Source organism: Anser brachyrhynchus (genome assembly GCF_964034855.1).
Source record: "Anser brachyrhynchus genome assembly, chromosome: 8".
Lineage (NCBI taxonomy): Eukaryota > Metazoa > Chordata > Aves > Anseriformes > Anatidae > Anser > Anser brachyrhynchus.
The window spans coordinates 25803662-25825069 of record NC_137702.1 but is presented as its reverse complement, the minus strand read 5'-3'; the positions used below and the strand labels follow the sequence as shown (position 1 = coordinate 25825069).

Genomic DNA, 21408 nt, shown 5'->3' with positions numbered 1-21408 from the left:
TAGTTTAATTTTTATCTATGAACAGGACAACTAATATTTTGCACTGAAAAGTAAGTTTTTAAGACTGATTTATATGTCATGCTAGTGAAGAGCAAAAAAGGGTCAGCCACAGCAGTGATTTGTGTACTGTGTGGGTTGATGGATTACACATCGAACTGGGAGGTGGATCCCAGCTCCAGCTGAGTCTCCTGTTTTGACTTGGTGATACTGGCCCTTGCTCTGAAGAAGAAAGCTTTTTTTTTTTTTTTTTTTTCCTGCCACTTCTGCTGTGCAGGAAACCAACAAATCCTTATCTGGGGAAAGTGAGCAGTATACCCACAGGGCTCTGGCTCATGATGAGGAATGAAGCCCATCTAGCACCTAGCTCTTAGAGGGTTTTTAAGGTCACATAGTTTCAAGTTCTGTATCAGCACATGATGATGACTTATCTATTACATAAGGAAAGAGGGTGTTTATAGGAGAACTTGGAGCTTACCTGGCCAGCAGTGGCACGTATAACTGTCAGCGCTGTCCTCGCAAGTGGCATTATTGTAGCAGGGTTGTGACCAGCACAAGGGAATTAGGGTCTCGCAGTGCTGGCCCATAAATCCAGTACCGGTACAGTTGCAGCTGTACCTGCAACACAGAATAAAATGTTTAGTCTAGCTGGAAGTCAGCAGACCTGGGCTTTGATCCCAAAGGGGCACAGACTTGCTGTGCTGCCTCAGCTAACAGTTCGCACAGCAGAGTCCAGGCCCGAGACGTCCTCCAGTGTTACAGGAGAAAACCTAGAAACCAGGAATGAAGGTCAAGCGTTTTCCTGAAATAGGTGGCTTTGTCCAGGAGGGGACTGCTTGTGAATTCAAATAGGTTTTGACAGCTCATTTCTTTCTAGAATTATTGTTTTTTTTTTCTTCTTTTTTAATTTGAAAAATATTTCTGCCCTTTCCAATGCAATTTTTGTAGGCTTAACATTATTCACAAAATGAAAATGGGAGAGAAAGTGAGTTATCCCTTTCTCTTAAAAATGGACAAAAAATAAGACAGTAATTGATCCTAAAATATCACTAAGTGGTATTTCCTCTTTGTTGGAAAACACTGTATTTTTTGTTGTTGGGTTTCAATACAGAGATGTCAATTACTTGTGCAGTTCCGATAGTTACAGTTCAGTACAGATAGCTTCCTTTTGACAGCAATGCTACTGCTATGGGTTTAGAAGTAAACAAATTAATGTATACATACAATAATAAGAAATACTGAACAAAGTGAAAGTAATCTCTATTGTCTAAACTTTTTAAAGTTACCTAATTATAAAATACATGTATCTTATGGCCTTAAGCATCGGAGTTATGGTCAACTTCTATGTGTCATAAGAAAAGACAGACCTTTGTCAAATAACTGATAAATGCGCATGACCTTTTTTTAGTAACTATAAGAAACAAAAATATTTAATTATTTTGCTTTATTTTACATTAAAATGATATACTGGCTGTTGTACAATTGAAATTGTGGGGGAATCTTGCTGAACAGTAGAAATGTTCAACGATGTGCAACTGGTTTTAGAAGAGGTCAAGTCCTACTTTGCTGCATTCCCAAAACCTCACTGGAAGAATTGGTTTGAGATTTGGGAGGGAACTTAGTTTGGTATTTGTATTTATAGCTTTAAATGCTAAACCTGTCCCCTTGAGCAATGCTGTGATAGCTGGTGGCAAACACGCAAGTCTTGATTGTACTACATCATTAGTCAGAAAAGGAAAAACCTGTTTAAAGTCTACAATTCTTCATTTAACACCCCCTCCTGAAAAAAAAATACCATAAAATGGCTAGTTACCCTTCTGCTTTGAATTGCTTTGTTGTCCAACCCTTTTCATTGTGTAAAGAAGCTCCAGTAGTTCTGCAGATGTCCTGCAGTATTACAAGCCAATTAAAATTGCTCTTACGTGCACCTCAGCTTTAAAAGCTCAGAGGAAGAGGACAGTGTGATTAAGCCTGGCCTGCATGAGCACCACAGTTGCTCACCTCACATGCGTATCCCCAAAAGCTTTGCAGGTTACTCACTGGCTCTGCTGTGAACCAGTCCGGAGCAAGGTGACTTCCCTGTCCTGCTGTTGTGCTGTGGCTATGCTGGAGAATCGGATTTTTTTTGTCCCGATCAGTCATTCAGGGCTGCCACAAAGCAGCTCCACAAGGTTGGTGCCGTGTCACCGCACTGCTAGCGTTCCTAGAACAGGATCTCTTCCCCTCTCATTCAAGGCAAGCATGCCTTTTGCCGATGTGACTTTGGGGCTGATTCTGGGACATACGAATATCTTCGAAACAGATTTGTAAAAACTGGAAAGCAGACGATAGAGGACAAATCTTACACTGGCAAGAGTAGCGCCTCCATGAATACACTTATAGACTTTTGGCTATTTTCCTGTGATGTAAACTTGAGCTTACAAACGTTTTCACTTTGTAAAATCTCACGCTGAGCATGCAGAGTCGATGCTAGTGAGTGAATGCCAGAGCTCCAGCTGCCGGGCTGCGCTTGGAGCAATGCATAAGAGTTTTTAACATCGGGCGGAGAAACTTTTCAGCCTCCCTGCCTTTCCTTTGGTTACCCTGAGGGCTGCAGGTGGTTTGGAGGCAGGAGCTGCTGCGCGCTTCGCTGCGCTCCCGCTGCCCGCCCGCCTCCGACAGGGACCCGGGCGGACCGGGAGGGACCCGGGACGGCCCCGGGACGGCCCCGGACTCACCCTGCGGCTCGGTCGTGGCAGCGCCCCCCGTGCCGGCAGGGCAGGCTGGCGCACTCGTCCACGTCGTGCTGGCAGCGGTAGCCCTGGAAGCCGGGAGCGCAGGAGCAGGAGAAGCCGCCCGGGGCATCGCGACAGGTCGCGCCGTTCAGGCAGGGCTGCGACAGGCACTCGTCGATCTCCAGCTCGCAGTTCGCACCTGCGGAGGCAAAGAAAGCAGGGAGGCCCCAGACTTAGCGAGATGCTCGCTTTTAAGGCTTGGGAGGCTTCGCCAAAGAGCTCAGGTGTTATTCATGACAATAGGTACAACAACTTTTTTGTTAGCTTGACCACTGGAGCAGAATGAACTAGTTTTCAGATTACTCCAACTGTGCCACCATCGTATTTATACAATACAGGCGTGATTAGTAATTTAATGACCTCAGAAGAGCCCGTTTAAAGCTGCACAGTTAATTGAATCCATTGGGAAGCTGTCGGTTTCCCTGTTTTGCTGCTTAGTTATGTCTGTTTGCTTTAAAGATTTAGCAATGTGTAACTAAACCGGCCTGCGATGCTGCGTTCCAACAGGTCAGACTCTCAAAGCTGCTCTTCAGAGATAATCGATGAAGCTCCATCAGTTCTAGTGGTACTTTACAGCTATGTTTGATAGTTGGCAGGTTACGTACACAATCCCTTTTCTTGTCTCTAATCCAGTCTAGGAGACTCTAAAAAAGATTTGATTATACCTAGCAGCTCCCGCTCTGATTATTCGAGGGTTCTGTATGTTTATTTACTTATTTCTTACTTTGGGTAAGAAACAGTGATTTATTAAAAATATATATATATATATTTTCATCTGCCAAATCAACTTGCTTTACCAGCTACAGTATCAGCCACAAAAATTTAAGCCACAGGCTTAAATTTTAATTTAGAAGCCACTTTTAAGTGGACTTCCCTGTCTTTTGTTTGGCTAACCAAAGCAGCAATAGGATTGTAAGTAGTTTTCAGGGACATTTCTTACTTGAGAGAGAATCTGCAGCAGAAGAAGATTCTGCAGGGATTTTTTATTTTTTATATGTATTTTTTTGGATGAAATTTGCAGTCCAAGATGGGGCAGGCTTTCAAAATATGGGAATGGCCACATTGTGATTATTGGTATTACCTTAGCAGTCTGTTTAGGAGCTCACCTGTAATTCTTTATACTGCTTTTCCAGCTCTGTCCTGCTGTGAAATTTGTACCTTCTAACTAGGAGCATTTTTCATAAAACACTAACTTGTTTTTTTAGACATTACTAATATCTAGCATTGTTCCTTTATCACTGATTTATTTTGATCCTTTTGAATGTAGCATCCATGTTTAAAAAGGAATAAAAATCCATATTATGGATAAATATCTAGAAATATCTTGAAATAACAAAACAAAATTCAAAGACGTTAGCTCATAACGTTCATTGTATTTAATCTTAAATCTCATTAAAATACATGCACTTTTTCATCTTTCTAGTAGTTATGAAGCATTATTACTGTAAACTTCGAGAATATATTCTTACAGCTTCTTCATACAAAACACTCTGGGTAGAGTCACCAGTCCTGGGCTTCTGGCTCATGGCTTGTGGATCTGGCTAGCCACAGCTTTCAGTGGGAGCCTGTGTGAGATCCCAGCACAGGAACGATCCCTTATAGCTTTATGGTAATGTACATTACGCCCAGACATAGTGAGCAATCCCTCTGTGGTCATTGCCCTGTGAATTCACTGTAATTGTAAACAATGTGTTTGCAGAAGTATGTCTAGTGACCGTAAATCTGCCAGAGCTTGTTAACAGCTTACTGTGAACACTAAAAATCATGTGACAAAACAAGCCCTGCTCAACTGATCCTCAGTTCAACCAAATTTAAGGCTACAGGCCTGAGAACAGCCTGATGATTAACATGAGACCGTAGCGTTGTTGTTTTGGTTCACGTCTTTAATCTATCAAGCCCAGTAACCTGCCTTCGGCAATGTTGCCTCAGAAGAAAACTTCTCTCTTTATAATGCATCTAGCCAATGTGATACGCCACGCAAACAGGGGGAATTCCTCCCTAGCCTTTAGTGAGTCTGCTGTCAGATTTTCTTAGATGTGAGGAAGAAAGATGAAAAGATTAGATCTGTATTTGCACCTCAGCCTAACATTCTGTCATGAATATGCTGTATGCCAAATATCATATGCCAGAAAGGGGGGGTAAGGCACCACCAAGCCCTTCCGCTGTTACTGCGTGGGGCTAAGCCATTAAGAGCAGAGGCATTCCCTCCTTGCGCAGACAGTTTCAGCATAAACCAAGCCCCGCGAGTGCATTGGGTTGAAAGACTGAGAAGGGATATTTGTATCTTTTTTGGTTTCTTTGAAGAACTAAGATTATTATTTCCTTTACCACTTGCTTTTCAAATAAGTCCTACTGAGCACTTGTGCACAGCACTGTGGGAAGCAGCAGACAATTGCTGTTGGATGGACAGTGCCATTTGCTACTGATGCAACACTACCACGAGCTCGTTGGGAAGGGAGACGTGTGCTTGAGGTACCTCACCCCACGGTAGAGGCTGCAGTGCCTCTGTGGGGAGGGCAATGGGACTCCCTCATCCTTTCTCTGAGTACGGATCTGTATTGACCCACTTCAGTGCTTAACTGAGGAGACACAGGAGTGCTGCTGATGAAAGAGGGGAGGAGGAGTACAGGCAGAGCACCAGGGCAGGTACTGCAGGGGCAGGTACTGCTGCCCCACTTCTGGGCAGGCAGATGCTGTGAGGTGGAGGCAGAAGCACGAAGAGGCTGAGTGAAAGGCAGGCATGAGGACTGCAGCAGTAACGCTTTGATTCAGCAGCAGCTTTTGCCACTTGGTGATTTTGATAGAGTTTTGGCATAGCGCCTATGTTGAATTTCAATACAACAATTTATACCTATGACTAGCTTGTGGAGTAGATGTTTCTGTGCTGGTAGTTTGACATCTGGGTACCTAAAGTCTGTGGGAGTTTTCATCTTAGTGCCTAAGACTTGTGATGCATCTACATTACTGATAAGAATTCTGTGTGAGAACTAAGATTCCTCAGGTAATAATTTCCTTATATTGTACAGAATTCATCACAGTTACATCATAGTAAAAGGTATTACACGAAGAATGGATCTCGCCCATTGTACCTATTTCATCTGATGCTGGAATGCTTTTCCCTGTGTAAAAGGCCTGCTGTTGTCTTGGACTCAGACTGGTTTTTGGAGCTGCCCCTTACCCCTGGTAGTTCACACTAAGCTGTTCTCTGGCAGTGGAGGACTGGCTTCAGCTGAGCCCAGCAAGGTAATTAACGTACTTAGCTGTGGGTAGCTAACAGGCTGCGGCACTAGGCCCTGCTGGGGTGAATTAAAAGCAAGTGCAATTAGGCCAATGGAAGAAAAAAATGCATTTGATTAAGGTAGCCAGCAAAACTTCGGTGAGGCAGTTGAGCTTCATTATTTAACAGCTGCATGACACATGTCTTGTAAATAATTTCACACATGCAGAGCATTATCATAGAAACTGCAAATTTCATGCTAAATTTTCCAGTCTTTGGCTCTTGGTGTGTTCTAACCTCTTCCATTTGTGTAAGAATTATGTGTGACATTTCTCAGCTATTTTGAGAAGTACTGCAGCATACCAATCATACAAAATAGCAGTCATAGCCCATGAAACAAGTAGCAACTGCAGCCAGTAACTCAAGCATTTGGTTAACATTACTGCCATAGATTTACTGTGCATTCTCTACCTCCATATCAGGAGATGTAACCTTTTTAACATCTTAGGGAAATGAGATGAGGCTGGATGATTTCCCACAGTAATTCATGGTGTCAGGCCAGGATAATAATGGTTGGCAAGATCCCCCGACAGAGTAAATGAGGATTTTTATTACCAGTGGGGACACCTCAGGGCTTTCATCCAGTAATCCCCCTGGCTTGTGCATTTAGCACAACTCACAGCAAGGTGCAGAAAACAACAAAAAAGAATGCTTCTGATAAATCATTTGGTTAAGTAGCCTTTAAAAGCTGGTGTTTTACTGCTGAAGGAACAGTCAGCTACTCCTTTACAGAATTATGATGATTAGTGTCTCTACTGCTGGGAGCAGTGTCGGAGCTATACATTAAAGCACTGCAGCCTCTTCTGCTTTGTTTTAGACGTCTTTTCCTTCATTGGCTCCTTCATTTCTTAACTCTGCTTGTGCTGAGTGCAGAGCACTCTGAGTGTTGCTGCTTATTTTTTGGTGAGACCAAACAGCATCTGCCTGGAAAACAGCAGAACTGCATGATAAAAGCGGGGTGACTCCAGCACGGTGAGCTCCCTCCAGCAGTTTGTGTTGATCTAAATCTTCATTTCTCTTTGTCTGGGCTTTATTATTTTATTATGTTTTCTCCCTCTGCCTCTAAGGTGTATATTCTGTCTTTCAAGCTGAGTTCGTGAGCTACAGATCCAGGCCTGGACACTACTGACATCGCAGGTTAAACAAATACAGTTTCCTGAATACCACAGGAGGTCTGGGCTGAGTCTGATCATTGCAGAGTAGCCATGCTGCTTGTTAATAGGCTTTTCCTTCCTTCTGCTCTTCGGCTTTCCCCTGGTTGTGTAGTTTTCCCCTCGCTTGGCCCGGGCTTGGACACCCGCTGGTAGCAGCGGGGTGGCAGGAAGGTAACAAGCTTCCTTCAAACAACATTCCCCCTGCTCATGAGGGACGCTAACTGAGGGCTGGCTTCCAATAAGAGCTGCGTCAGACACTGGAAAGCTGCTTTTTACCTCTGACTTCCCCTCCTGCATGGGGATTTTGGGATGGAGCTGTAAACCGCATCTCTTATTCATTTGAATCACTTGAAGCAATAGCTGTTATTTTTTCCCTTCTTGTGCTGTAAGATGCTTTTTTTCTTTGCTTACCTGACTGGCAATCTATCACTAAAATGCATCCCCTTTTCTCTTTTTAATGATTCAGTGTGCTCTCTCTTGCTGTCCTGTCCCTGAATACAGCTTTGAAATTTGAAGGGAACTGTCTCCTGCAGCCATTATATGTTCTCCAGTAGAGAAAGTATACAAGGTATGGGTGTGATTTTTCTTAAAAATGGGGCCAGATAAAATGGAAATTTATCAAAAAATGGGTAGTTTGGGAACCTGATAGTACTTTTCCTTCTATATAACTCAGGTAATGTTCTAGTTCCACGTGAATCCTCTGTTTCTGGTTGGACAGAGGAAAGGAAGCCAACAAGGTTAGTCAAAGTTAAGTTTACACAGGCTAAGCAGTGAGTTCAGAATATGCATGGCCTCTAGGCAGGGGGAGGATGGCTTTTGCAGATGCAGTGGCATGTTTTTGATTTTTCTGTTTCTGCTTGGAAAGCTAAAAACTTGGCTGTAAAATGTCTATTTATTTTTTCTTCTGTCAGCAGGATACATTTTTTTCCTTAGTCCTTGTTGTCTTACCCTTTTCTGGTTCTGAAAATGTTTCTTTTGTGGCTTTTATACTACACTTACTCATTTTTTTGTATCAGAGTTCATAGTTTGCATTGATACTAAACCTTCCAACTCAATTGGAAGGCCAGTATATGGCAAAGTACAATGTTATCAACTTTGAACTGCTAAAAACCTGCAGAATAAGAATTGAGTGTAAGGATATTTTCTCTTGATGATATGAACAGCTTATCTCCATTCTTGACAAATGTACTTTCTTCTAGAATGTCCAGCTGTAATTTCTAATATTTTATGAAATAACCAACCTATGTGGCTATTATGAAATAGCCAACCTACGTGCTCTACAGAGGGAGACGCACTCTTTGGAATGCCTGGAAACCACTGCAATGTTGGTCTTTTGTTTCCCAGAAAAGAAGCCAGAAATGAGTTCTGGAAAGTTTTGCTGTGGCAAAAAGAAAAGAAATCTAACTGTGGCTTCAGCCAGACTGAATCATGGAGTGGATCAGAAAAATAATAGAAGGGGAAAAATTAGTTATATTACATGACATCAGTAGGGTATACAGCTTAGAAAAGTTTTGCAGAATGAAACCAGAAAGGCATAGCCATCCTGAGAATTGATGTTGAGGAAAAGTGATAGATTAATTTATTTGGCCTTGAGGTCTGGTAAAGTAGAGGAGGAGAAAAAGGCCTATTAGCGAGTGTGCATAAAGGAAAACTGATAGAAAACATCTGAATAGGGTGTTTTGAAAATTTCTGAACAAGATACCTTTGCTCAGAAAAGGGGGAAAAATGAAAGAAAAGTGTTTTAAAGGAAAAGACTCCTGCAAAGCAAATGTCTAGGTTTAAGAGTACTCTTTGTTGTGATTAGCAAATCAACCAAGTCAAAGTAGATCTAATTTTTATCACTGCCAAACATAGGTTTTGTCTGTGGGCTAAAAACTATGTATAGCACTCTGAGGACATGTGTTTTGAGAATATTTTGTTTAAAGGAAAGTTAACCTGGGCCTGTGACACAGCTTGATGTTTAAGAAAACTGCTCTGTAGTTTCTGGAAAATGTGAGATTTCTTCAGTCTTTCTCCATCCAATATCACAAGTTGCAGGTGATAAGATAGGTGATAAGATAACCCATGATATACCAACAGCCGCTGAGGCTGAAGGCAATGTGGTAATACAGGTATGACTAAATAGGTGTGTGTGTGTATGGTAGTAGATCTTAGAACACAAGTATGGCAATTCTCCATGATACAAAGAAAAGGTTGTTTAAAATGGCACTTACCTGTATACCCAAATGGGCAGATGCAGTCGTACTTTCCTATCTGGTTGAGACACGTTGCGCCATTCAGGCACGGATCTGACACACATTCATTCACTTCCAGGTCACAGTGCTTGCCTTGATAGCCTGGGACGCAGTAGCAGGAGTATTCATCGACCCCATCCCTGCACACAGCTCCGTTGTGGCATGGTTCAGAAATGCATTCATCAAAATCCATTTCACAGAGCGTACCTGTGTAACCTGCGCTACAAAGGCAGATGGGCCCAGCCACACCATTTTGGCAGGTGCCTCCATGTTCACAGGGGTTTGTGTCACACATGCTGACGGCTCTTTCACAAGTAGTCCCATTATACCCAGCGGGGCACTCACAAGTGAAGCTGAGGTTTCCAGGAGAGCTTAAGCAGGTAGCATTTTGAAGACAAGGGTTTGAGGAGCAAGGATCAGAGGTTTTATTGCAGAGTTCCTCCATAGTGTCAGGTGGTACATCTGCACAGCGGCAAGTGTCCTCCCTGTGACCAGCAGCGCACGTAGAGTTCTTTTGGCAGGAATTTGACAGGCACCTGGAATCGTTTCTCATGCAAAGTGACTCTAGGAAGGAAACAAAAAAGATCCTGAGGACTTCTACCACATTTGGAGTAAACCAGAGTCAAATAGGTGCAATTATTACCACATTGTTTCAAATTTAATAGCTCCAATTGCTGGATTATGAGAAGAAAACAGGGCCAGTAAATGTGCAGCACATATTGGTAGACTAATAAATGTAAAGTGAAAACAGTTATGGAAATATGAGCAGAATTCTCACTTCTTCCAGCAGCCATGGCTGTAGTGCCAGGACTGTGAATACATTATTTAACAATGATATTGTCGCAACAATATTTGTGACTGTCAACAGAGATGACCAACAACATGGAATGCATTTACATATGTTTAAAACAGGTGGTGTGTGTGTTTTTGATTTTTTTACTAGAATGAGGAATTGAACAACATTTTTCAGTGCAATACCATTTTGGATTCTTTTGTGGTGGGAGTTTTATTGTATTGGAGTTCAACAAAGCTAAATGACTTGGGTATGCTTTAGTCTCACATGAGTGACTCAAACTATTATGCACTTTGAGTTGGTTTTGACTTCCCAATTATAAATACTACTAATTTGACATCTGTACAGCACTTCCACCATAAAGAATCTCCCAAATACCTGAGATTCAAAATAGTACTCTGAGAGCCTTCCAGCCTCTGAGGCTGGTATGACATGGTGGACATATTGGACATGGTATAAATATTTCCCTTATCCTCCAGGAACTGAGCTCCTGGCATCAATTAAACACAGCTTATAGTTGCTGCTGCTGTAAAGACTAACAGGTAATAACAATAGCTATTTCTCACTTCCCAATCAAGGAAGAGTGAGCTGCTACCAGCATTGTTCATGAAACACAACTGAGAAACACTAATAGAGTGAGAGTAGTGAAGGGCATTCTTTTCAGTAAAAGAAAAGAATTCAGTGCTACTTTTCAGTAAAAGAAAAGAATTTTGCTATGAAAATGTGTAATTGTTTTAATCCTAATTAATTGTCTCCATAACAAAATGAATGTCCACGTTTGGCTAAGCAGGTATACCACCTTTAACTGAGTGCTAGTTATACCGAATAATAGTGAGGATGGCTAATGCTGAGTGATTGAGGTAGGTGTGCTGACCTGGGCTGAATACTCTGCAATCACAGCTTCACTGGTTTGGTATGGGCCAATGGAAATGGTGTTAATCATCGGTGTGCATCCTGCAGCACTTAGGAATCTCATTACGTGGGGATATGCTGGATCCAGGCTGTGGAGATGGTAAGACCCAAACGGAACTTTTGCAATCCACATTTTTATTGGGACTATCCCACATTACAGAGCTTTCTTTTCAGTCTGTCTACTTAAAATTAATTAAAATTGCATGTTTGAAGAAATGTTGCAAATTTGAAGAATTTAACTGTGATTAATTTGCAGCATTATCTAACTACTATACTATGTAAACTGCAAGAGGTAAGGTCAACCACTGAAGTATTTCTTAAGTAGGACCACTGTGACTTGAGAAGCAATTCAGTTAATTACTACTGCTTTTCCAGAGATGATATGCCTGCAACATCTCAATTTGTTATAATTACTGTATGTGAGAGAAAATGAAGAATTTGCCAGTTTGCAGTTTTGATAGCAACATACTAGCTTTAAGCAGTGATTAAAAATCTGCATACTTCACTGAGACGTTAACAGTGGATGAAAATTGAGGGAAGAGAAAAGGAAGCCCTAAAAGCACAGTCAGTAGTGAAGGCAATCAATTTGTCTCCAAGATGACACTGCAATGGGAAAAATATAGAAAGGTAAACCTGTTCTGGAATTTTTTAACAAGCATTTTAAGTTCAACACCTCTGGCTTTTATAAAAACAAGTTTCTTATGCAGAAATTGCCAACAGACAATACAATATAACCAGTATTCCTCAGGGATGCTTTTGTCTTATTTGTACATAAAGCTTACAGCAAAGCAATACAATTTTTGGAGTTTTATCTTCATTTTCATTTTTTTTTTATTATGTATATAGTTATTGATGAATACAAGGATTCTGATGGGCTTAGCAGAGATGTAATCACTGCTGAGTTTTAGCTTGCTTGTGATTTAAAAACTAGGACCGAGAGTTTTTGTTAGGGGTGATAAGATTCAGCACAACTGCACCTTAAAGAGGTGATCATCAAAGGGTAATTTATCAAACTGTGTTTATCAAATGGTATGCAGTTTACCAGGGTACCCCATGATTTTTTGACAAAAGTCATATTCCTAAATCATATGAGTGCTTCAGAAAATCCTTGGAGCCTTCATAGTTAGAGGATCTATTTTCCACTTACTTTCCCACCTATGTGAAACAAGTTATTTGCAGTATGTCCCTTCCTCCCCTGTCAACATTCAGTTTTCCTGCAGCTCTGGAGCCATGTGGAAGGATGGAATTGGAAACCTAATGCTATTGGGAGCTGCATGGAAACAGCAGAGGAAGATCAGAGCATGTGGAAGCTGAACACACCCATGCTATAGGATGTGATGTGGCAGATTGTGATCGTGTCTGATGAAAAGGCTGGCTCAGTTTGAGCTGATGATTAAAGAATATTTTCTGCTACATTTACAGAAAGAGTTGTAAGGGAAATAAGTGTTTAAATGTATTTGGAGGCTTTATTTTTGGTAATGTTGCGCAAGGATAATCTGGAAAGGCCTTGTGTGGTAGCTCTGGTAGGCAGGGGAGTCATTTTCTTGCTTATCCACTCAGGATCACTTCAGTAGTGACTTGTTCTGACAGATTCCTAAAACTTATATGTAACATCAGAAAAATGGAAACAAAATGCTGATCACTTCGATTTACACTGACTGACACTTGAGGTAATTATCTGGCTCTTTATAAACATTGATACATTAATCTAATTACTAGAGGAATTTGTGCCAAGCATTTTACCCCATGGTTAAGTCCTTTTCATGCAGTTGAGATATTTGGCAGTAAAATTCCTTGCAGTAAAGCTTGCCATCTACTGGAAAATCGTCAGTATTGCCAGAAACGTTAGTATTCTCTGTCTTTTACAAGAGCTGGCACTACTAAATGTAAGAAATGCTGAGAGACAGTAATTTTTTTTCCTCATAAACAAGATTACTTAAGTTAAAGCGCTGCTGTTCGTTACATAATCTTGATTATTCATATACTAATCAGTAATAAAAAAAAAACATGATTTTGCTGTGGTACAGACATCTCAGTGGTCAGAAACTGCTGTAATGAAGCAATGCAATATTGTTTGGGAGGTTGGAAATGCATGAAAATGAATATAACAGGGAAAATTAAATTAGTGGGAAAGGTAACAGGGTGGGAGTTCTGAACAAGCTGAAATAATTTGGCACAGATCTTCTGAATCTTCTCAAAGAAGCCAGTGTTCTTCAGTTATGCAGGTAATGTTGAGGAGCCTGATCTCAAATCTTTCCTGAGAATGTGAAGTATTTTTTTCTAGATTCTGTTTGAATCAGAGCTAGAGCATTCATGTGTGCTTTCCAAAATATATAATATTAAATTGATAAAAGTAAATTGCCAGTTCTCCAGTTCTGAGAATCTGATTTGCAATCTTAGCCATTCAAAGTCCACAAACAAAACCTAGTAAGCTGTGTTGGGTTGTTTTTGGCAGAAATTTCTTTCAGTAAAAATTTATTCTTTCTGTCCGTGGCTGTTCCCACAAGTTGGCGAAATATTTTAATCAGCAACGGAATTTAAAATCAAATTTCAGTCACTGCTAATCACATTGTTATGAACTTGAGTTCACTTGAATGTGGTCCTGCCTGTGCTTTGCTAATCACCTCATCATGCCTGGAGACTCCTTGTAATTTGCAATGCTATTGTTCAACTGTGCCTTTTTTCCCTGAAGGAGGACTCCTGGCTTGACAGAGGTTCTCAACGCTAACAGCTGCAGGGTCTTTTTACATATGCTGCAGATTTTTCTGAGCTTCTTAACAGAGGCAGTCAATTTTCTAGGGAGAAAAATAAACAAACAAGAGTACTATGAGGAGATAGCTATCTTCTTGATGCCCATACTCATCAACAATGATAAGTTTACACTGGCTTGGGGAGTATTTTTTTTTTTTAACAGCTATTACTTCAAACTTTTGAACTAAATTTTGAATTAAAATGAGGAAGCCACACCAGCTAAAACAGATAAAATAATTCACAGCAAAATACGACTTTTTGTTTGTAACACATACACTTTGGAAAGGAATGGGTACTGGAAAACCATTCATGATCCAGCAGAGGTAAACTAAGGCCAGATACTGTCTTCTAATACCTAAGCATTGTTAAAAACATGAATATTAAGGTATTATAGGTCTGCAGTTCTGTCTGTAATCTTCCTTTCTCCTGTTGCAATAGACCATTTGCTGGCCTATGAGTTGAGAAATTAAACTTTAAAATATTCATGGAAATATAAGGAAACGATATAATTGCAATTTTTTTTTAATTGTTATAAAACCAAAACAACAACAGAAAAGCAACCTAGGAAATATGTGTTGAGGTTTTTTTTTTGTTTGGTTGGTTGGGTTTTTTTGTTCTTAGTTTCCCAAAATACCTTATACTATTGATAACTTGGTTGTGGTCACTGAGAGAGAAATTTTTCTTGGGACTAATAAATCAACAGTTGCTTCCCCTAGTGTTGTTATTTCAATGTCTCCCATTGACACAACAACAGCATATAGCATTTGCTCACAATTGAGGGTTTACCTTGTGATCAAATAAATTGAATAAAGAAATCATTGGATAACTTGAGGGTAGTGAGGGCTTAGGTAGTCTGATGTCTTGAGTGAGAAATAAGAATCTTTGATGCTTGCATTTGTTTCTTATTTAAAATTTGTCTCTGAGATTTTAAAACAAGTGTTTGAAAGTGTCACTGAAATATCAAGCTCTTCAATTTTAGTGCGATCTTGAAATAATTAGCATTTAACTGAAAATATTCAAATATATCCCAAGGCATTTAGTGTTGCATTGAAGAGCACGTAGCTTTGGTATAATTAGGCATATCTCAGTTTTTCTGCACTGCACCATGACATGGAAAATATAGTTCATCACTATGACAATAACTTCCTTGCAAAGACAACCTTAGAAAGTTGTGGGTGTGCATATATATCCAATCTTATGTATCTTGAAGAACCAGATAAGCAATGAGTACAGCTACATAATCGGCAGTGACAGAGATGGGATCGGATACTTTTGCCCTGAACTAAAAGGCAGAGTTGCCATTCATGGATCAGCATTTGGCAGAGGGGGAAGAAAAGGACAGAACAACATGCCATGCTGGATAAAATGGAGTCAGGTAAGGGGCTATCTGAGCCCTCAAAATAGCTTTTCCATTAAGATTGTCTGAGAATAGATCACTTCATTGTTTTTTTCCACAGTTCTTATTTCCAGACTGAAATCTCAGACTTCCTAAACATTGCAGTAACACTACTTCATCCCTACTCAGTCCATCACCAAATATGTTTGTCTACTGTCCTAATTACTTAATGTAATGAGCAGCCTGTAGGTACTGTGGTATTATTTCTCCTTTGCAAACTTCACCTGGGATGGAAGTGCCTGACCTGCTCTGTCCACAGCTGGAATTACTACTCCATCTGCTCAATGAGGAGGTGTAACTTGGGAAGGTATGAGCAAACTTCTGACAAACGAACAAGAGCTTGTCATTGGGGCTGCAAATCCTGTGGTCATAAAGGGTTAATCTTGAATCCCTAACTTCACTTGTGTGTCCAAAATGTCCTAGCATGTTGTTATAGAAACCACTTTCAGGCTTTAAATCTTGAATCACGAATATTACCATAGTAACCGCCGCTACACACAGGCACAAAAGAAAAAAGGCGGTTACTCAAAATATTCTATTACTATTGAAAAAGACAGTTTTCTTTTCAAACACATTTGTATCAGCAAAAGCAAAGTAAACTAACAACATACCTGAAGCCGAAGTATTATATTAGCATAAGAATAACAACCGAATAGCATTAAAATTGTTGAATGTTGTTTAGGAAACACTTTAAGATCAAAGCTATTTGTCATTCAAATTACAAACTGGTTATTAAATCAGCGTCTCCATGTCGTCCTTCTCCTATCATTTCTGCAAGCTCACGCTAACTTGGTGCTGCTCCCCAAGAATGAAGGATGCTACTGCTTGCTGTCATTTTCTTTTGCTGTCTTTTTACCTCTGTGCCATCCCAGACTTATCCTACCAGCACTTCAGCAGCAGTCCTTACAGCCACACCTACTGACTATGCCAAGCACAGCAACAACTTGACAGGCTTTCCTACAAAACAGCCGTGTGGAGACTACCCAGCGAGCCACAGCAACGTGTGCTAGTTCAAAGGCGCTCGCCTGGCACACTTTCCAGCTGGTGCAAGAGTGATAAAAAGAGAGGAGTGAGTGCAGCTCATTAGCTCGTGAGTTGTGTTGTCAGCAGTGGGCAAATGAAGCAAACATCTCCGAAATGAGGTAAATGCTTTCTTCTCGCAGTCCCCGTTCACTTTTATCCTTTGCTTCAGTGCACTAAATACTTTTTGGCTCTCACTTTATTTTATATCATACTGCAGTGTCTATGCTGGGAACAGGAGGAAAATCAGGCCCGTGAGCTCAGCAGGCATCCTGCAGACTGACTTTGGAAGATTTTTGGTCCAATTGGTCATCAAGGCATGGTACTACTAGCAAAGCCATAGTCAAGGGCAAGAACACAGGTTTCTTATATGAATAAATGAGTTCATCCACTATTTTCTTTTACCTTTACACCTAGTGCACCACTGCAGTTTAATTTGATAGTGCATAGCCATCATTGTGCTTTTACTGTGCGCAGGGATTTTTGTTTATATAAGATGCAGGCCCAGAAGGTAGCTGATACCAGTTGCAATAAGTGGCATAAACATTGATCAGAAACTAAACCTGGTTCTGCTGTGCAATCCCCACTACTGTATACCCTCTATTGGAATATAACATCCTTCTTTAATAGTTTCATGGTATGTTCTTATCTTCTAAGTCTGGAGAGGAGTAAAGACAGGAGTGTAATGATGATCATTTTTAGTTGAATTCATGCAGCAGAATTTATTCTTAATGCTACAGAGCAGGATTCCTCTATACAGGGACATGGGAGATCAATGGGCAGGTGACCAATAACTGCAATATGTGGTGGAGGGAATCTGGGGGACAGCTTCAGATCAGCTTTTCTATCAGTTCCTCGGAGGCAAAGAACATGGATAATCAATTGTGCTAAAAATCTAAAACAATTTTAATTAGGTACTAAGGATTCAGTTGATGCCTTTTTTGCTTGCACTGCTTCTAGATCTTCAGTAAAGCTAGGGACATCCTCGACATGTAACTCAGGACAGAGCCATGTGTGTAAAGGTCTCATCTGCGAGAGAAAATGTTTTGTAGAATAAAGATGTAAAAACTAGGTGATTTTTTTTAGGGCTGTGAATGTAGTCAGAATCATCTCTTATACTTCAGAATGTTATTGTGTATTGCCTGCCATTAGCAAGTTTTTTTGGCACACTGATGATCTTGTTTGGATGGGGGGGGGGTGGAATTCTTTTGTGAAAGGTGTTGCTCCTGCTTTACTCTCAAGAGTTAAAAGATGGGAGCATCACACCTTTTAAATTTAATGGAAGCACAGTCTGGCATTTCCAAACCTGTCAATGTGAATCCAGGGATGGGGGCATGTGGTGCTGAGGAACTGGAAAAATGAGAGCAATGCTTGCAGCTAGATGGGTACCACCTGCATTCACAGTTTTGATAAAAAGGAGGGGGAAAACATACACCTTGGAAGCAGGCACATAGCAAACTAACAAGAGAAATGGTGCCAGAGCCCAGAGGGGCTGCAGAAAGACGAAAACATGGTCTCGCTTCTCTGCATCAACAGAGAGATTTTCTGAAACATGGGGAGTAACAGCATAAACTGTCAGTTTGTGAATTTGGGTGAAATCCAGTTACTCCTGGTTCTGTCTGAATTCCAAATAATGCAAACTGGGAAGTGAAGGAGCTGTTGCATCTCCAAGAGGCCAGATCTTGCATTGAGAGACACCAGGCCTCACGGCTCCTCTGGTGTCTGGAAATGGTTTGTGGCTCTGGCTGCTGCTGGGCTCCTGGCTGCTGCTGCCAGGGGCTCAGCTGGGTGGCCTTCTTCATATTGCCTCTTAATATTTTTCTTAATGTGAGAAGGCATACACTAGCACATAAAGGTACATAGCTGCAAATGTTTGTAACACCCATTCAGGTGTGATTTCTTTTTCCCAGTCAAAACCGGATACGCTTAAAGGCCTCAGCGTTAGAAATGCATCAAGATCTGTAATATACGGCAAGAACTTCTCCTCAGGTGAGGGATATTTTCACATCCACTTTGTTAGTCACAGATTCAGAATCTTAGATTTTCATTTCCATAAGTCATGGTTAAATTTTTGCTTCCGGAAAATAGGTGTAAGCTCATTGGTCAAATGCTGGTAAATCATAGGGAAAATGTTATGGTCAGGTGTATGAACAGGCATATGTTGACAGCCAGGTTTTGATGACTTCCAGTCAACATTGTCTGCATAAGCACTTACTTTTTATAGCATCTGGATAACCAGAAGATGCCATTGAGGCATATTGTGTCAGACATGCCATATCCTTTCTGCACAGCCAAACCTCTAGCAACAAAGCACACATTTAGAAAATGATGTTTTTTAACATACACTAGAACAGGGGCGAAAACCATGACAAAGTGCATAAGGGTTTTATAGATCTATTCCGTCCTCTAGCTGGCTTGCTATACTTGCTTTGAAGTCTGTAAGGAAGCGAATGTTTTAAAGTTTCGAAGTGCAGAGCTGTGTACTGATGTGTGCAGATGTGGGGATTGCCTCCAGTAGGTTCTCAGTAACACAGCTGAGGACTAAACTTTGGTGAAGTCAACAAAATGCAGCAGAACAACAAGATCAGCTCCAACTTTTGATTAGCGTCACACTGATGACACAGCCACCGGAGTGCATGCTGTCCCTCCAGGCTCACTGAATGTATAGTCCTTTTCTCACACAATTTCAGTTTCATGCAATGTAACAGCACTCTTGTATCAAAATCATGATGCTGCTTCTCTAGTCTCTCCAGACTTTAAAAAACAATCAGCCCTGTGGCAGATTAGCATTATTTTGCTGGATACACAAAGCGCAGTGATTTAAATGCTACACGAATCAGAAGAAAGCCTCAGTGCAGCTACAATGTACAGAGTGCAGAGGAATCAAAGTCAGTCTTCTGCAGGGTAGTAACCTTCATAGGGGAGTTCACATCCTAGCCCTTTCTGTTATTTACTAAATCCTTTTGTATAGATATCAGCTATGATTTCTTCCTTACATGAGATAATCATGAATTGGGATTTAGAGACTACTTGAGGAAAGTTGCAGCTCCTGTATTGCAGGGCAGGCTACAGGTGAATGGGGAGACTGGTGCAACCAGAAACTCCACCTGCTGAGCTCTGATGCTGAGAGCTGCTACCAGTGAGGCCAAAACCATCACCTTGAGATTGGTGGAGAATGATGATATGGTCGTGATCTGTACCAGTTGCTCTTACTGACCTCCCACAGGTAAAAATCAGTCATAGACCTGAGAGAAGGATGCTGCAATGTGGGGTTTTCCAGTAGGAGAGAGTGCTACAGTTTCAGGTAAGAGTGAAGCTCCACCATGGTCACTGCTCCAAGGTGACCTCTGTGATAGCTTCCCTCACCTCCAAGAGTAGCAGATGGTAAGCATATTGTGGCCTCCTAAAAATATTCTGACTTGAAACTGATGATGAAAGATTTAGTTCATGGCTTTACATGAGGAGGGAATGTCTTATTTCTAGAGTAAGTTCAGAAACAGATCCTAAGAAGACTCTAAGCCACATGAAATTAAATTTCAGACTAGTCTTGGTCTGCAGACCATCATGGTTTCCTGTCTTCTTTTTTCAAGAACGGTTTGCTTATTAATGGCAAAACTGTATGTTGACCCCCAACACACTGTATAACCTGCAGGGCTGTCATTCCAACTTTCCCTAACAGCTACCACCCTTTCCTTGCCCATACTACAGTCCTCGATAGGACTGGCCAAACTCTTGCTCGATGACACCTAGGACTCAATTGCATCTGATTGCAATGCAGTATAATCAAATGAAACAAAAAGCTGAGAGAGAAAAAATAAATAAAACTCATATTGTCTTCTCTGTCACAGGTGGACTTGTCTTGAATGGAGTTTGAGGGACAACGGAAACTCTTTTTCCACAGAGAGATATTCGTGAACTTCTGGAGGCTGCTAGGAAAATCAGAACTCTTACTAGAGTGGAGTTACAAAGTCCCCAGTTTGACATTTACCATCCTGTACAGATAAAGAGCTGGCTTTATCACGTGGTTATTCCTGTGGCTTGTTTGGCTTCCTTTCACTTCAGAGCAGAGCACGATGACTGGTCTGTGTAGTGGTGTTCACAGCAAAGTGAGCTGCTGAGCTCGTGCCCCTGCCAGCCCAGGCGGGGCTGGTGGGCCTCTGCCGTCATCAGCCCTGGCATGTTTTTGTGTCATAGCACAGCTCGGGCTGGCTCGGTCACCTGATGTTTCCTCAGAGTTCAAGGCTGTATGTGCCACTCTAGTCCAGATGCTCTACTGAAGGACAGTTCTCCTTCCCTCACTCCTACACAATAACAGAAAAGACCTGAGAGATATTTTTTTGTTTACAACCCTCCATCTTTATGCCTGGTGCTTGGAAACTTCAGTATTGTGATATGTCATCTGTAGAAGTGCCGGATCATTTAGCAGTACAGCCATAGCCAAAGGTGTTTTCCAAGGCAGTTGATTTCTTTACAGCACTAATGTCTCTGTTCTAACTCAAAGCATCAGGAACCTGTCCTCACAGAGAAGTGGGATGTCAGACTGGCCTTTTATCCTGAAGTTTCCTCGAGGTAACAGATCACAAGCTCGTCTTCGGTTTTGTGTGGTTGCCCACAGCTCAAATACGGGATGTTTTCTGCAACTTGTTGCCTGTCAGGCCCAGAGCACATCCCCTCTCCGGGCATCTGGCTGCCAGGGCTCAGGGCCAACGCTCACAGGAGTCACCCGGCCCAAAGTAACAGCAGGAATAGGAATTGAAAATCCCCTCTGCCGTTAGGGCTTTCTCTGAAACCTTTGTGAGGTGTTTATTGTAGAGGTATGGAAAAACAAGATTCACCAGCATCAGGGCATGCCCGGGAGCCTTCTGTGGGGAACACTAAGGAATAATTCCTCTCACATTAGAGGAATATCACTAAAAGGCAAATTGTTTCAATAAGCCTAATGAGGGGGTATGTTTTAGCATAAAAAACTCCTGCCACTAGGGCATTAAATACCTGTTATAAATGAATAATATCCAGCAATCCTTCATCAAAATTAGAGCAGCGTGGCATTTGCCAGTAGAAGGATATAAAATTTTAAAGCATGACTAAACACTATATAGT

At 41.2% G+C, this 21408-nt stretch overlaps 2 protein-coding genes across 7 annotated transcripts in view; one reads left to right on the top strand and one right to left on the bottom strand.

Annotated features, from left to right (window-relative positions):
* CRB1 (crumbs cell polarity complex component 1) overlaps positions 1 to 21408 on the bottom strand; it is a 101310-nt gene that overhangs the window by 59748 nt on the left and 20154 nt on the right. For all 4 annotated transcript variants that reach the window (XM_080602118.1, XM_080602119.1, XM_080602120.1 and 1 more), the window contains exons 2-4: positions 9416 to 10000; positions 2715 to 2910; positions 476 to 615 (exon numbers count right to left, since the gene is read on the bottom strand). In XM_080602118.1, coding sequence (XP_080458244.1) covers positions 476 to 615; positions 2715 to 2910; positions 9416 to 10000 — 921 coding nt within the window. The remainder of the gene's footprint in view (positions 1 to 475; positions 616 to 2714; positions 2911 to 9415; positions 10001 to 21408) is intronic.
* Positions 9860 to 21408, top strand: part of LOC308198914 (uncharacterized protein) — a 44193-nt gene continuing 32644 nt past the window's right edge. For all 3 annotated transcript variants that reach the window (XR_013954277.1, XR_013954278.1, XM_080602159.1), the window contains exon 1: positions 9860 to 20877. The gene's annotated coding sequence lies outside the window, so the exon portion shown is untranslated. The remainder of the gene's footprint in view (positions 20878 to 21408) is intronic.